The sequence below is a fragment of the Schistocerca americana genome, chromosome 2 (genome assembly GCF_021461395.2).
Source record: "Schistocerca americana isolate TAMUIC-IGC-003095 chromosome 2, iqSchAmer2.1, whole genome shotgun sequence".
NCBI lineage: Eukaryota > Metazoa > Arthropoda > Insecta > Orthoptera > Acrididae > Schistocerca > Schistocerca americana.
The window spans coordinates 650,609,191-650,624,974 of record NC_060120.1 but is presented as its reverse complement, the minus strand read 5'-3'; the positions used below and the strand labels follow the sequence as shown (position 1 = coordinate 650,624,974).

At 39.4% G+C, this 15,784-nt stretch overlaps 1 protein-coding gene across 3 annotated transcripts in view; it reads left to right on the top strand.

The window, feature by feature from the left end:
- The window catches only part of LOC124594875 (UDP-sugar transporter UST74c), a 131,311-nt gene extending 122,699 nt beyond the window's left edge, over window positions 1–8,612 (top strand). For all 3 annotated transcript variants that reach the window (XM_047133343.1, XM_047133344.1, XM_047133345.1), the window contains 2 exons: window positions 6,087–6,323; window positions 7,322–8,612. In XM_047133343.1, the coding sequence (XP_046989299.1) occupies window positions 6,087–6,323; window positions 7,322–7,966 (882 nt within the window). In that variant the 3' untranslated portion in view covers window positions 7,967–8,612. The remainder of the gene's footprint in view (window positions 1–6,086; window positions 6,324–7,321) is intronic.
- Window positions 8,613–15,784: the final 7,172 nt, after the last annotated feature.

The window sequence follows — 15,784 nt, the reverse complement described above, 5'->3', positions numbered from 1 at the left end:
TGCTAAATAACACAAATTATGGATACAATATTACTGGAACATACCCACACAAAATCACACATTTGCTATACATGGATGATCTAAAACTACTGGCAGCAACAAATCAACAACTCAACCTATTAATAAAGATAACAGAAGTATTCAGCAATGATATAAATATGGCTTTTGGAACAGACAAATGTAAGAAAAATAGCATAGTCAAGGGAAAACACACTAAACAAGAAGATTACGTATTTGATAACCACAGCGACTGCATGGAAGCGATGGAAAAAACGGATGCCTATAAATATCTAGGATACAGACAAGAAATAGGAATAGATAATACAAATATTAAAGAACTAAAAGAAAAATACAGACAAAGACTAACAAAAATACTGAAATCAGAATTGGCAGCAAGAAAAAAGACAAAAGCTATAAATACTTATGCTATACCAATATTGACCTACACATTTGGAGTAGTGAAATGGAGTAACACAGACCTAGAAGCACTCAATACACTTACACCATCACAATGCCACAAATATAAAATACATCACACACATTCAGCAACAGAAAGATTCACATTAAGCAGAAAGGAAGGAGGAAGGGGATTTATCGACATAAAAAATCTACATTATGGACAGGTAGACAATTTAAGAAAATTCTTTCTAGAACGAGCAGAAACTAACAAGATACACAAAGCAATCACTCATGTAAATACATCGGCTACACCACTGCAACTTCATAACCACTTCTACAACCCTTTATATCACATAACATCAACAGATAAGAAGAAAGTAAATTGGAAAAAGAAAACACTACATGGCAAGCACCCATATCATCTAACACAGCCACACATCGATAAAGACGCATCCAACACATGGCTAAGAAAAGGCAATATATATACAGTGAGACGGAAGGATTCATGATTGCAATACAGGATCAAACAGTAAACATCAGATATTACAGCAAGCATATTATTAAAGATCCCAATACCACAACAGATAAATGCATACTTTGCAAACAACAAATAGAAACAGTAGATCACATCACAAGCGGATGTACAATACTAGCAAATACAGAATACCCCAGAAGACATGACAATGTAGCAAAAATAATACATCAACAACTTGCCATACAACATAAACTAATAAAACAACACGTTCCCACATACAAGTATGTACCACAAAATGTACTGGAGAATGATGAATACAAATTATACTGGAACAGAACCATTATAACAGATGAAACACCACATAACAAACCTGACATCATACTCACCAATAAAAAGAAGAAATTAACACAACTAATCGAAATATCCATACCCAATACAACAAATGTACAGAACAAAACAGGTGAAAAAATTGAAAAATACATCCAACTGGCTGAAGAAGTCAGACATGTGGCATCAGGATAAAGTTGACATTATACCAATTATACTATGAACTATAGGAGTCATATCACACAATACCCACCAGCACATCAACACAATACAGCTACATCCAAACTTATATATAAAACTACAGAAATCTGTAATTATGGATAAATGTTCAATTACCCGAAAGTTCCTAAATGCAATGTAACTTATACCGTACAGTTAAAAGGAAGTCACGCTTGATCAACGTCCGCGTCACTTTCCATTTTTAACCAGACATAACGTCTGAGAAAGGAGATGATGATGGTGATGGTGATGGTGATGTGATGATGATGATGATGTGATGATGATGATGATGGTGATGGTGATGGTGATGATGATGATGATGATGATGATGATGATGATGTGGTGATGATGATGATGATGATGTGATGATGATGATGATGGTGTGTGTGTGTGTGTGTGTGTGTGTGTGTGTGTGTGTGTGTGTGTGTGTGTGTGTGTGTGTGTAAATTTTTGCACAATTTGCTAATACTGTGTACTCCCTTAACTCATTACTGCTGGAATTAATTTTTTCATGATTTTTTTTTTAAAAAATTGCTGTTGCTACTTCTCTCTTGAAGTCAAGCTGAGAAATAATTTGGTTTCTTGCTTCATTATACAAAATTCAACTGTTTTGTATGGCGACATCTAACATCCATGTAAAGAGAGACCAGTACCATTTCTTGCTTCTTATTGCAATGTGATAGCATGCTAGATTCTGATCAGTACCTCCCGTATATGTATTATATTTGGCTACCAGTTTTGGTCTGGGAATCATATTTCGCTTTTTTAGTTGTGAGAATCTCTTGACTTTGCCAACTACTTGTGCAGCACATGAAGAGATCGTTGTGACAACTGAGTTGTCCAACCACTGCACATACAATAATCCATCATTCTTCTCTATTCGGATCTGGGGGCTCAACAAACACATCACCTTCAATATCGTCATTATAAAGAATCTCCAGTGCCTGAGCAAGAGAGAAACCTCTTCTAAAACAAAAGAGAAAATTTGTCATTTTACTGAGTACAAGCACTTAGCATTGCCATATGGCAACACCGACATTCAAACGGCCTAAATGAACGCAATTTATTCACCTCCAAAGAATATATATTTGAGTATTCAAAGCACAACTATACTAAAAAACCAAATTATATATTGTAAGTTACTGTGTAAACATACATACTCGAACTTGTACTCCATTTTTCATCATCATTCAGCAGACGAAGACTTCAAACACTGCTTACGCCGCAGAATTTAAATTTATTGTTAAAACTGTTACATTGTAGTGATCTTTACAGTCTTGCAGAATGGAATCCAGTGCTGCCAACACAACCCGTATGATGTCGTGGAATCAACTATTTTTAAAAATGTGTTACAAACATTGCCATATGGCAACACATGGCTCTAATGGGTTAATACCGTCTAGTGTCAATATATTCACAACTGGTTGTCATCTTGCCTGCATTGAGACATATTTGTAAAATGGTTCTTTATTGCTGGAAATAGTGGTGTTTGTGTATAATTTTCTTTTGCATTATTTTTGAAACAGTCATTCCTAGCATTGTACTTTGTACTGTACAGTTTCTGGAACACTGCAGGCACATCAACAGTTACCACTTAAAACAGAGGGGGCTTTTAAAAGACAGTAAAAGTCATTTCTTGTTGCAGTAACCTTTACTTTCTGGGAACAATTACTTGAAAGTCATCCAGTATTACAATGTTTCTGGTTCAACTTTTCTTGATTAATTTCATGTAAATGCCACACATTAGTGTGTTTTGGCAAATGGAAATATATGTTTTGCTCCCCATATTACAGGATCTGTTTGTTTCTTCATGGCTGATATTCCCTAATGTTGAATTTTCTGGCTGATTGACTGTGTTGTGCATTGCTTGCATACTTCATTTCTTGAAGAAAAATTACTTCAGGTGGAGCTTTTTATTAATTATGGTTGTTGCTGTTACCAAGACCTCTTTCACTTATTTATTGTGAAAGCATACCCTTCTATTATATTGACTAGTTAATCTGAAGCTTTGCAGGCTTTTTGTCATTAGCTCTTTACTTGAAAGTCAGCCAATATTACCACTTCAGCATCAGCATTTCTGTAGTGTCATACAAGGTAAATAACCTAATACTAGGCCAGCATGATAGTTAAGGACTCCGATCAAATTGTTGGAGTCCAGGGTGGTCTTCAGGATCTTGTGAACTTGCATAAATTCCAACTCTTTCTTCATCTGAGTGCCACAAGCATTTGCCCTGGCTTATTATTAGGTACATAAAAGTCCACTTGCCATCATTGCCTCTACAGATCTGCCATCTTCATACTTGTAACACAACTCACATTAACAGCATGTTACAGGAGGGATGGGAGTGGGTAGTGATGTTACATGCTGTTCCTGTATGTTTATACAAATAACACTTGAGACAAAGCAACTTGCCTGTGTCGAGAGCATTTCTTGCACAAATAGCAAATGTCACACAGGATTTGCAATGGTGTGTCGTCACACATTTGAATTGGGCTCAGTATTGCCAATTTATTTACAGGGTGTTTCAAAATGAACATGCCAGTTGTAAGGCATTGTAGCATTTATTACATTCAACTCAAAATTGTAAATAATACACAACATGAAAGAGCAACTCAGACAGTTTCATTTGTATGTCTGTATGCAATGGGAAGAGTATGGAATGACAGAGTGCCTGCAAAATATGTTGAATGAGTGTGAGTCTTTCATGCTTAGCCCCAATAAATATCCCCACACAAAGTTTATGGGCCTCTCTTTTTCGGTGAACCAACGATAACTACTGATTCTTATCCTGATGTGCTACAGCTATGGCCTGTGCCTCATTGGGAAGAAGCTGAACAACACATCTTTATTTGGGAGCAAGATAGTGTGCCGCCTCACTGTCATAACTCAATACACGACTGGTTAAACACAGTTTTATCCGGCCGGCGGATTGGGTGCAAGGGGCAGGTTGACAAACAGCATTTTTTGCGTGTGCCTCTGATACCAGCTGATCTATCCAACTTTAGAAACAGTGTTTTTGTAGTAGTTACTCTTCACACATTGATCGAGGTTTTAGAGCAACTTGCCTGTTGACTTGACGTGTGATCGGTGTTCACACTGAATAATTGTAAGAAAAAGTGTTTGTGTTTCTCTTTCATTTGGTGTATTATTTATAATTGTAAGGTGAAAGTAATATGTGCTACAAAGCCTTAAAACCCATATATTAATTTTGAAACACCCTTCAGTTTGATTCTACCATGTATAAGCACACGCCATGGATAAATCCATATTACTACATATAAGTCGGTGTGCCTTGGTTCACTTGAAACACTTTGTTCCCATGTCACCTGTAATGGTTATGGTAACTAATTAGAATTACAGTTCTGTGAGTGGTTCCTTCACACACCATCTTGTTGATGGGTTTCCTGTTTTGTTCCCCGTCAATGCCACATTTGGACAAGATATCATAAATGTATAGAATGCATGTGGGCACATGCTAATCTCTGTGGATATACAAAATACTGATTTTGACTTGATGTATTGGGCGATGATATTGGTGTTCAGTTGATTGTCCCACAGGCACTACCCTCGACTGACCGAACCAGCATCTGTGAACTGATGGAGAGACGTGCTGCATCTATCCTTCACAGTTTAGTGCACATTGTAATTCATACCTTAAGGAGCTGCAGTTCACTTGAGTTTGATTTTATGCTAGTTTTTAGACATTATGTTCAGTTTTTTTTTGTGACAAAATCTTTGCTGACTGCATTTGAAACAAGAAGGGATCAAACTGACATTTCAGTGTGTTAAAAAAATTGTTTTTGCTTGTTTTCACAGCAGAAAAATCCAACAAGGTATGAAGGGACTTAAGTACTATAAAAGTTTGGACTAAATCAGTGTTTAATTGGTATTTTGAAAGGAAAAACTTAGTTAATTATGTTACCAAATCTGTTGATTAATTTTTTATTTCAGCCTAGCGTGTGTTGAGCAGGTGAAGACTGAACGAGGTATAGAGAAAAAACTATTTCAATCTTTCAGAAAAAATTGAATGTCACATTAAAGTGGGCGATACCTCATTGTGCTTGAGATGGAAAATTTCAACTTGCATGTCTTGCCAGATGCAATGCAAAAATGAGTTGCTTAGTGGAATGGAAAAGTGGGCATATTAATTATATTCTGAAGGCCCAGGAAGACCAATAAATGAATCATAGAAATGACAATAGGCAATTAAGAGGAAAAAGTGGGTGTATAACCAGAAGAGATGTTGAAAAATGGAGCAAAGAAAACATTTGGTGGATTCCTGGTGATAAGAGAGGACCTATCTCCAATTTAAACTCTCTTGCAGTTAAAATGACTTCAGTAACTCCTGTCCATTCTTGTAGTCACTAGTCTCCTTGCTTTGGTAAAGGATGAAAAAAATTATGGGATAGGCAGGATGTGACTGCATGTGAATCTGCTCAGGATCGTAATAAAGTAGCGTACTGGACTTCGTCTCTTATGCTTCAGCATTTGGCATACTTGCTCTAGTTACATTCCTTTTTTGATAATTTGCAGAAAGTTGTGTTTTTTCTCTGTCAACATAATGCATTCAACATTACATTTTTTGAGTGCTCTCTATGTTAAATAAGTTTTTATGCTGGAACTTTGCTGCATTATTGTGAATATTTTGAAAATGAACTGTTACAGGTGGTAAACAAGACTGTATTGACAACTTATGGATTTCCTTCTGCTCAAGTTCTTGGTCTGGGTCAGATGGCTGCTACCGTAGCAGTACTCATTGTTGCACGGAGCATCAATGTGCTATCTTTCCCTCCATTTGATAGAGGCATCTTTCGTAAACTATGGCCACTGCCCCTAATTTACATGGGAAATGTTGTCTTTGGGCTCTATGGGACAAAACAACTTTCCTTGCCAATGCTTACAGTAAGTATCATTTTTTTGTGTGTTAAATAGCTGATAGGATCATTATGTCTACAAATTTCACGAAAATAATGAAAATCACAGGTTTTCTTCCAAATGTATAGCAGTAGATCAATCATTATTCTTCAGGCCATGTGATAAGAAAGCTCAAAGTGGACTTTTGCATTACTAGCTTGTTATTTTCATATGTACCACATTGCACAAGATGATCTATTCACTCAAGGTCTGATGCTTAACTGTGCTGATCCTTGATGAAAGAAATGATTATATATTTATCGTTGTAGGTGACAAAACAGTGGGTGCATCATAGGTAAAAAATAATACTGCTTTCACATTTCTCTGTGTGCCTGACAATTATAGCCAGGTAGCAGTATCGTGCAATGCATAGTAAAGATTCCTAATTTACTATACACAACCTCCCTCCCCCCCCCCCTCTCTCTCTCTCTCTCTCTCTCTCTCTCTCTCTCTCTCTCTCTCTCTCTCTCTCTCTCACAGACAGACAGACAGACAGACAGACACACACACAGAGAGAGAGAGAGAGAGAGAGAGAGAGAGAGAGAGAGAGAGAGAGAGAGAGAGAGAGAGAGACACTACTATTGTAATGAATATGTAGTGGCCATCACTACAAAGTAATGTTAATAGCCACAATGTGTATGGTATCTAGTACTATTCATGACTGTTGAGAACAGCATTGTATAAGAATGACTCACATGAAATTTGTATTGCTTGCTTGATGACCTGGTCATTTAAAAAATTAGTGAAATGATGTTTTCAGTGAAATAAATCTTAGGTAGGTAATCATAGGATTTGTGAATTTTGCTTGTATATTGAAAAATTCAAACTACAGAAAACAGTTTCTTATTGAATTGTTGTTGGGCCATACACAAATTGATTTTAGTGATTCGATGCATTAACATACAATAAATTATCATAGACACTATATAGTCTTGTGTAAATTGTTTTGAAAAAAGAGCCGCTGATCTAAATATCTCTTACTGCAGGTTCTGCGACGTTTTTCGATTCTGATGACAATGGTAGGTGAATTTTATTTGCTGGGTGTTAGACCAACTACAGCTGTCCAAATATCTGTTTATACAATGATCCTTGGTGCAATAATTGCTGCAAGCAATGATCTAGCCTTCAGTGCAGAAGGCTACGTATCAGTTTTGCTGAATGACTTCTTCACTGCAGCAAATGGTGTTGTTGTGAAACAAAAGCTGGATGCAGCAGAGCTTGGAAAGTATGGACTAATGTTTTATAATTCACTGTTCATGTTACCACCTGCCACTGTGTTTGCATGGGCCACAGGGGAACTGGACAGGGCCATTGCATTTTCTGATTGGGATCAGCCACTTTTTTTGGTGCAGTTTGCTGCCTCGTGTGTGATGGGCTTTGTGTTGACTTATTCTGTTATGCTTTGCACCATGTACAATTCAGCATTGACAACTACAGTTATAGGATGCCTCAAGAATGTGTGTATTACTTATCTAGGTATGGTGATTGGTGGAGACTATATATTTTCTTGGCTGAATTTCATAGGCATCAACGTCAGTGTTATTGGAAGTCTTGTGTACACCTGGGTGACATTTAGAAGAAAACCAAGACAAGAGCCAAAGTCAAATGCTGCTGTCACAACAGTTGTATGATGAAGACTAAAGTGGTGGTATTCTCAGTGACAGTATGCATCTTACAATACTACTGAAACTGTGATTTCACTTGACTTGTGTATGTGTGTAACTGCAACTGAACATGTGAAAAAGATCTCAAATTTAGTTCTTTTTGCTCATCTGCGATTCGAGGTGGTGATATGTTTGCTGTGTAGTATATCATAGGTTGAGAATGGTGAGAGAATGCAGAAAAAAGTGCACATTAATTCCAGTACATCAAACTAAACTCTACCTGGTACTTCATACAAGAGGGCAATGATCACAGCATTGACAAATTTTTATGCAATGCTACATAAGTGCTTTGAAAAGCTAGTCTGAAATTCTTCCTAGTGTGGTATATTTTTCTAAACATAATGAATGAAGTCAGTAATTGAGATTCTAGTATATACTGTAAGAAGTTCTTACTTTAACAAATGTTAAACAGGATCTGTAAAATTACCATGTGTTAAAATATTTATGTAAGCACATGCAAAATGAATGGTGTGTGTGTGTGTGTGTGTGTGTGTGTGTGTGTGTGTGTGTGTGTGTGTCAAATTTCAGACTCCTGGTTATGGTCTGAGCTGCAGGAACTAGTTTACATTATTGATGAGGAGAGACTCACGTCGATCCACAAAAATACTTGTCATATGTCATAATAATAATAATCATAATGCCAGTGCAAAAATTAAGATCCTCAATTGTACACATACAGACAATTTTCATTTGAGTGCAACAAATTGAAATACAGTATTGTGCTGCAAAATCTGGTAAATGAAACTTGCCATTTATTACTGCACTGAAGACGCATGGTGTGGAGTTCCACACACAGTGTTCGGACAGATTTCCGGATGTGCATTAAGTCTGATACCTACCTACCTACCTACCTACCTCTCTCTCTCTCTCTCTCTCTCTCTCTCTCTCTCTCTCTCTCTCTCTCTCTCTCTAACTCTGCTGCGATCCACTCTTATGGATCACTCAATTAAATGAGTGTATTGATGGTTGTAAAATCTAACTCCAGATATTTGTACATGGGTAACTTTAAACTGCTACTTAGAGACAGATTTTCAGTTAACAGCAAAGTGTTGCGCAGAGGCCTAGCCATGTGTATGGTTGTTGTTTTCCTGCACATTTCGTGACAATGAAATATCAGTTACTTGTTGAAGGTGCTAAGCCTATTGTCAGCTTCATGTTGTAACACTGGTAGTTGTGTACAAAATCTCGTGTGTTATTCAGTTTAGATTCATGCTACCCCCACTTCACATATTGTAGAATGACTAGTTTTTATGTGAAAATTGTGCCATTTTTGGAAATGTTTGTGTTAATTATGTGCCATAATCAAACATTTTGTGCTCAGAATGAAGAATGTTACATTTTTGTGTTTTAGTAGCTGGAAGGTTAATGATTAGAGGTCTTTAGAGATATTCCTTATTAAGTATACCAATAATAAGTTGCCGGATGTCTTCTGTAATACAGTTTTTAGCTGACTTTAGTTTGTTACTCAGCATCCTTCTGTTTTCAAATTAGTTGTCACCTGCAGAAAGGCTGTTAAGACAATTCTTTAGGTTTGGGCTCTGTTGAGACAAGACATTAACATACTGGATGAAACAATTACATCTCCTGGAAAGTACATTCCTATGGACTGCTACAGTAAAAGCCAGAGCGCTGATACAAGCAGTTTGTGCCTGTCTTAATCATTTTCAGTCAACTCCCGTTTACTGAAACTCATTCAGAGTTCTGCCTTTTCCAAGGAAGCTTTCACAATTATATTTAGCAACCCTAAAAGCACAGACATCACTGTTCCAGTCAACATAACAACTAGACCATTTGGTGCTCTCACCTACCTTTGTCTGTACCGATTGTTGCATGGGCTCTGGTATGTGGTAATTAGTCCTAATTTTATTCGCTCACAAATTATCAAAATCCTCCAGATGCACTTAAATATTGTCAGGCACCAGATTAAAATTTTTTGAACCTGTTCTTAGTACATTAAGCAGTTCTACGCATCCAAAGTGCACACTGCTTTTACATGTGACGTTCTACATACAGGATGCAGTGTAATCATTCAGCTGAGATGCCCGATAATGCTTACACACACACAACTCATTTTCTACATCTTTTGTGCTGTGGCACACTGACTGCTTCACTTGTCAACTAACTGCTGTTTCACATACCTTTATGAAATTTGCAACAAAAACATCACCATGACCATGGTTATCAACAGTGTGATGTTACAGATTCCCATTCTATCACAGGAATTCGTAAAGTGGTCTGGCCTCCTCCTCCATGTAGCAAGATAATGGTGGTACTATGCACAAGCTGAAGCCAGTTTAATTGGCATGATGGTCAGAATTGACACACCTTCTAAGGTTCTATGAAAATGTGTGCTTCTGTGGCTCTCTCTGTATACTTTTCTGCCAAACTATCAATTTGCAGTATTTATTATTTCACTTGAAATGCATTTATCATGCAGTGTTGCATGAACACTCAAATTTGATGTGTTTAAGCAGTTATTCTGCCCATGTTCCATATGTGAAAGGATCAGGAACAACCCCTAATGTATAATACAGAGGGAAGTACCCTCTGCTGTGCACTCTAGTGACTTGCAAAGTATAGATGTAAATGTAGAATATGCTTGCTGTAATTTTTTCCACTCAGTTAGTAGCAAACACCTTACTTTTAAATTATAAACAGCTCTAGAAGATAAACAGACTGTGCAGGTGTGCACTGGCTGAAGTGGGGAGAACACCTCTTACATAGTAATCGAAAATCAATCAAAACAGTTGCCTCAAAGCTTGAGAACTTCTCAATAAATGTCTTGAGAGACTCACATACACCAGTCACGTGTGTGTGTGTGTGTGTGTGTGTGTGTGTGTGTGTGTGTGTGTGTGTCCTGCACTCTGAGGACATCATGCTGTGATACCTTGTACAGTGAGGCAACTTAAAACTATCAGGAAGAATAAATTTAATTTGAGCTCTTCATTTGACACCATTAGCAAAGACTGATAAAATGTCATTGAAGCTTTTGTAGGTTAGTGGATAGTTTTTTGGTTATTGGTGCAGAAGGCTTTGATTTTATTCCCAAGACACAGAGTTTATAACAGACAAAATTACTCGCAGAAAACCTAGAGGGAACAGGGTACACAACTTCCTTTAAGGGAAAGGTTATCACTGATTATGAAGGTAACCAGAGAAATCAAAATGTTAGTTAAAATACCATACTATCCTTAGTGTGCAGGCAACACTGATTACTGAATGTTAACATGCTTTCTGGAATTATTGAAAATTTAGCTAATTGCCTGTAGAAAGGAAATTGTCATAAATATACAGGGTGAACACAGTCCTGCCATGATAATACAAATTTATAACCGAATAACTGTTTGAGATAAGTTACATTTGATGCCATTACATAGGTTAATGTTACTAGTTTTTGAAGACCACTTAAGTTAGTAAACCTTGATGTGTGCTCCCTTGGTAGCTCGGAGAATATCGAGGCGGATTCCAGTTCCCTCCAGGTGTTTCGTAACATGTGTTCTGTCACAGTACCCACAGCAGCTTTTATCCTAGCCTTCAGTTCATCATCGTCAGCAACTGGTGTGACAAAGACTACCTCCCCCCTCCCACACTGGGGCTATATCAAGGACAGAGTTTTCGTCACACCAGCTGCTGATGTCAACGAACTGAAGGCTAGGATAAAAGCTGCTTTCCAGAAATCTAGGAATGTGGAATCTGCCTGTTGTCCTTCATCCACTGTTAGCAGGATGTCATGCAAGAAAAGAGCAAATGGAGTTTTGCATGAGTGATGTTTTCTAAATCGATGATGATTTGTGGACAGGTTTTCTGTCTCAAGGAAATATATTCGAACTCAGATATTAAAGAATTCTGCAGCAAACTGACATTAAGGATATTGCTCTTTGTGGGTCCATTCTTTTATGCTTCTTACCTATGGGAGACACCTGCCAATTTTTTCCATCCATTTGGGACTTTTCGTTGGGTGAGAGATTTGAGATACATGCAAGCTAAGGGGCAAGTGCCGCAGTGTATTTTTTGTGAAACTGAACTGGTATTCCATCCAGATCTGGCAACTTATTTTTCAGCTCTTTCAGTTGCTTCTCTATGCAAGGGGAGCCTATTACTGTGATTACTGTGTTCTCCATACAGCATTCTGTGAGACAGTCAAATAAAAATGTTTGCAAGATCCTCCTGTGTGAAAGTTTTCCTGAAAGCAATCATATAACAGGTCATAAGTTTTCTTTTTTATTCTCCTGTATGATTCTTGTCAGTAACTTCGAGGCATGAATTCTTTAGCGGATTGTGTGATACTCCTGACACTCACCGACTCTGCTGCAGTTGTGTTATATACAGCAAAATTCTGGTGTCTCCTGGTTCAACAAAGACAGTCACCTGCTTCATGCTACACATACTAGAAAACTCTGCAGATTATGGTTGAAGTTTGAGGTAAATGTACTGCAGTGTTCTGCAGCACTAGGATTCAGGATTGATAGGGATCCGACATCAGATGAGCTATCCTAATGATCGAGCTGTACCACTTCTCCTCTTGAGTCTCACTAACAGGGATGGGTTTGCCTGCAGGCCCAAATGCACTAGTAAGAGTTCACAAGTCGACATGCATTCAGATATGTATTCTTGATGGCATTGCAGTTCTGGCAGTACTCCATTGAGAATATGAGAGCTGGGTTCTATTCATGTTTCAAACACTAAAAACAGTTTACAGAAAAAATTAACTCCTCAAATACTGCTGTGAGAATAGGACTATGAATTTCTAGGCTGAGATCAGTCATTGCTAGTAGAGACATGTTACCATTACACCAAAGAAAATACTCACTAAACAGTGGGAAATCTAGGATGGAATAATGGCAGTATATCAAAAGAATAGATTGCTTCAGCCAAAAAGCCCATGTAACTCATCACAGTTCGCTCCTCCATCCAACTGTGATCCTCTTCCACTGGCCCCAAATCCCCCCCCCCCCCCCCCCCACTCCCCTCCCAATTAACTTTCCAGAATTTCTTAACCTCAACCTTGTATCATTATTTCCCAAATCCCTCAATATGCAAGTTAACATTAAATCTGCAGAAAGAACCACAATCCACCGTCTAAAAACTGAGCTCAATCTTATAATCCTACCTGCTTACAGACTGCAGCACTGTGGTTTTGAAGTGAAAGGTTTATCTGCCAGAAGGACTCTGGCAGTTGTCAGATTTGTCCACCTAAAAACTCTGCTACAGTGACTCCATTCCAGAAATCAAACAGGATCTCGAGCCTCTCCTCAAATCCCGAGTGCCATCCTGCTGCCACCTACATGTGGGGTGTTTACTGCGGAATTGATGGCAATTTCCCGGGCCCTTACCTTTATTAAACAATCCCAACACAACCGTGTTTTGTTATGTACGGACTCGATGAGTGGCCTTCTTGCTATTGACCGGTGTTTTTCGCGCCATCCCTTGGTCTCTGCCATCCATGACCATCTCGCTGATATTCACCGTGCTGCTTGTTCTATTGACTTCCTTTGGGTCCCTGGCCATGTGGGTATCCCGGGTAATGAGCTTGCTGATCGTTTGGCTGGGGGAGCAGTTACTTACCCCCCCCGTTTTCTGTAACCCCTCCTGCAGCGGATTTACGGCTTCACATCAAATCCCACTTCGCACAGTCATGGGCCAATTCTTGGGAGGCTACTCCACTGTCTAATAAACTTCGTGCAATTAAGGTGACACCAAGCCCATGGCGTTCTTCCTTTCGCCTCTCCCGAAAGGACTCGACCACACTGTGTCGTCTCCGCATTGGCCATACCAGGCTGACCCATGGTTTTCTTTTGCGTGATGAGCCACCCCCGCTATGTGGTTGTGGAGCCTTCCAGTCAGTGGCTCACATTTTGGTTGAATGCCCCCTTCTTTTGGCTCTGCGTGTTAAGTACAGACTCCCCCACACTTTACGTTTGATGTTGGCTGGCGATTCCCGGATGGTCTCTCTGGTTCTCGGCTTCCTCCGGGAGAGTGGTTTTTATTCTCAGTTTTAAGGTTTTTAATCTCTCTCTGGTGTTGGGGCAGGGCGGTGAGTGTTTGGGTGTCTCCCACTGTAGGCAGTGTTCAGAGATTCCCGATTCACCTCCCTGACCGGAATTTTTTTTCTTCCCCTTTTACTCTGTTTTTACCCCCCTTTTTTTTTAAGGCTTGGTTAGTCTTTCTATTCCCATACATACTTCGTGCATTATAGCGGTTGTACCTTTTAAGTCACAGGTGGTCTTGCCTATGCTGCTTCAGCATAGTGTTGGGTTCGTTTCTCTTGCCAACTTCCCTCATTTGTTTTTTACCAATGACAACGTGACTGCCCTTTTACGTTTTTCTCTTTTTCCGTTTTATTGTTCTGACTTTTCTGAGATGTCCCGTTAGCAGAATGGAGTATATTTGAAACAAGGGACTGATGACCTTGCTGTTTGGTCCCTTACACCTCAAACAACCAACCAACAGAGTGCCATCCCAGAACCTCTTCCCAGAGTCCATCTCTCTCCTCACCCCTGCCATTCCCTGCACACCTACCTTCTACATGCTTGCTAAAGTCCATAAAACAAACTATCCAGAGTGCCCCATTATGTCCAGTTACTGTGCTGCCACTGAGACAATATCTGCCCCTGTAGACCAACACCAGCCTATTACCCACAACTTACCTCCTATATAAGACACCAACCACTTCCTTCAGACACTCAGCATTCATGTTCCTTTACCACAGGGTGACCTGCTTGTCATTTTAATGCCACCTCCCTTTACACTAACATCCCTAAAGCCCATGCACTTGCTACGATTGGACACTACCTTCTCCAGTGCCCGATAGATTCCAAACCTAGAGTCTCCTCCTCGGTCACCATGACTAGTTACACTCTCACCCATAATTACTTCTCCTTCGAAGGCATCACCTGCAAACAAATCAATGGTATGGCAGTGGGCACCTGCATGCACCATCCTATGCCAACCTATTCATGGGCCATCCAGAGGAATCCTTCCTAACCATCCAGAATTCCAAACTGCTCACCTAATTAAGATCATTGATATCTTTGTGACCTGGATTGAGGCTGAGGACAGTCTATCCACATTCCTCCAGAACCTGGACACCAGGTCAAGCAATATACCTTCATCAATGTTGCCCTCCAACCCAAAGATGGTTACTTGAGTACCTTTGTCCACATCAAACCTACCAACCACAGCAATACCTCCACTTTAGCAGCTGTCATCCATTCTGTACCAAGAAGTCCCTCCCCCATATAGCCTAGTCACCAGTGGTAGTCACATCTCTGATGATGAACAGTGCCTCTTGAACTGTACCTATGGCCTCATTGAGGCCTTTGCAGATGAAAACCTTGTACAGAAACAGATCTCATGCCTTACCTCTCAAGTCGCCCACCACCTCCTTAGGTCCCACTGTACAGCCCCAAAGGAGCATTTCCCTCATGATTCAGTAGCACACCCAGGACTGGAGCTGCTGAATCACATTCTCCACCAATGTTTTGTGCCCTTAAATGGAGAATATTATACCCACTACCTATCCAACCCCTCCCACAGTGGTATTCCACTGCCCACCAAACCTTCACAATATCCTTATTCTTTCTTACACAACTCTTGCTCCCAAACCCTTGCCTCTTGGCTCAAATGGTTCAAATGGCTCTGAGCGCTATGGGACTTAACAACTGAGGTCATCAGTCCCCTAGAACTTAGAACTACTTAAATCTAACTAACCTAAGGACATCACACACATCCATGCCCGAGGCAGGATTTGAGCCTGCGACCTTAGCGGTCGCGCGGTTCCAGACT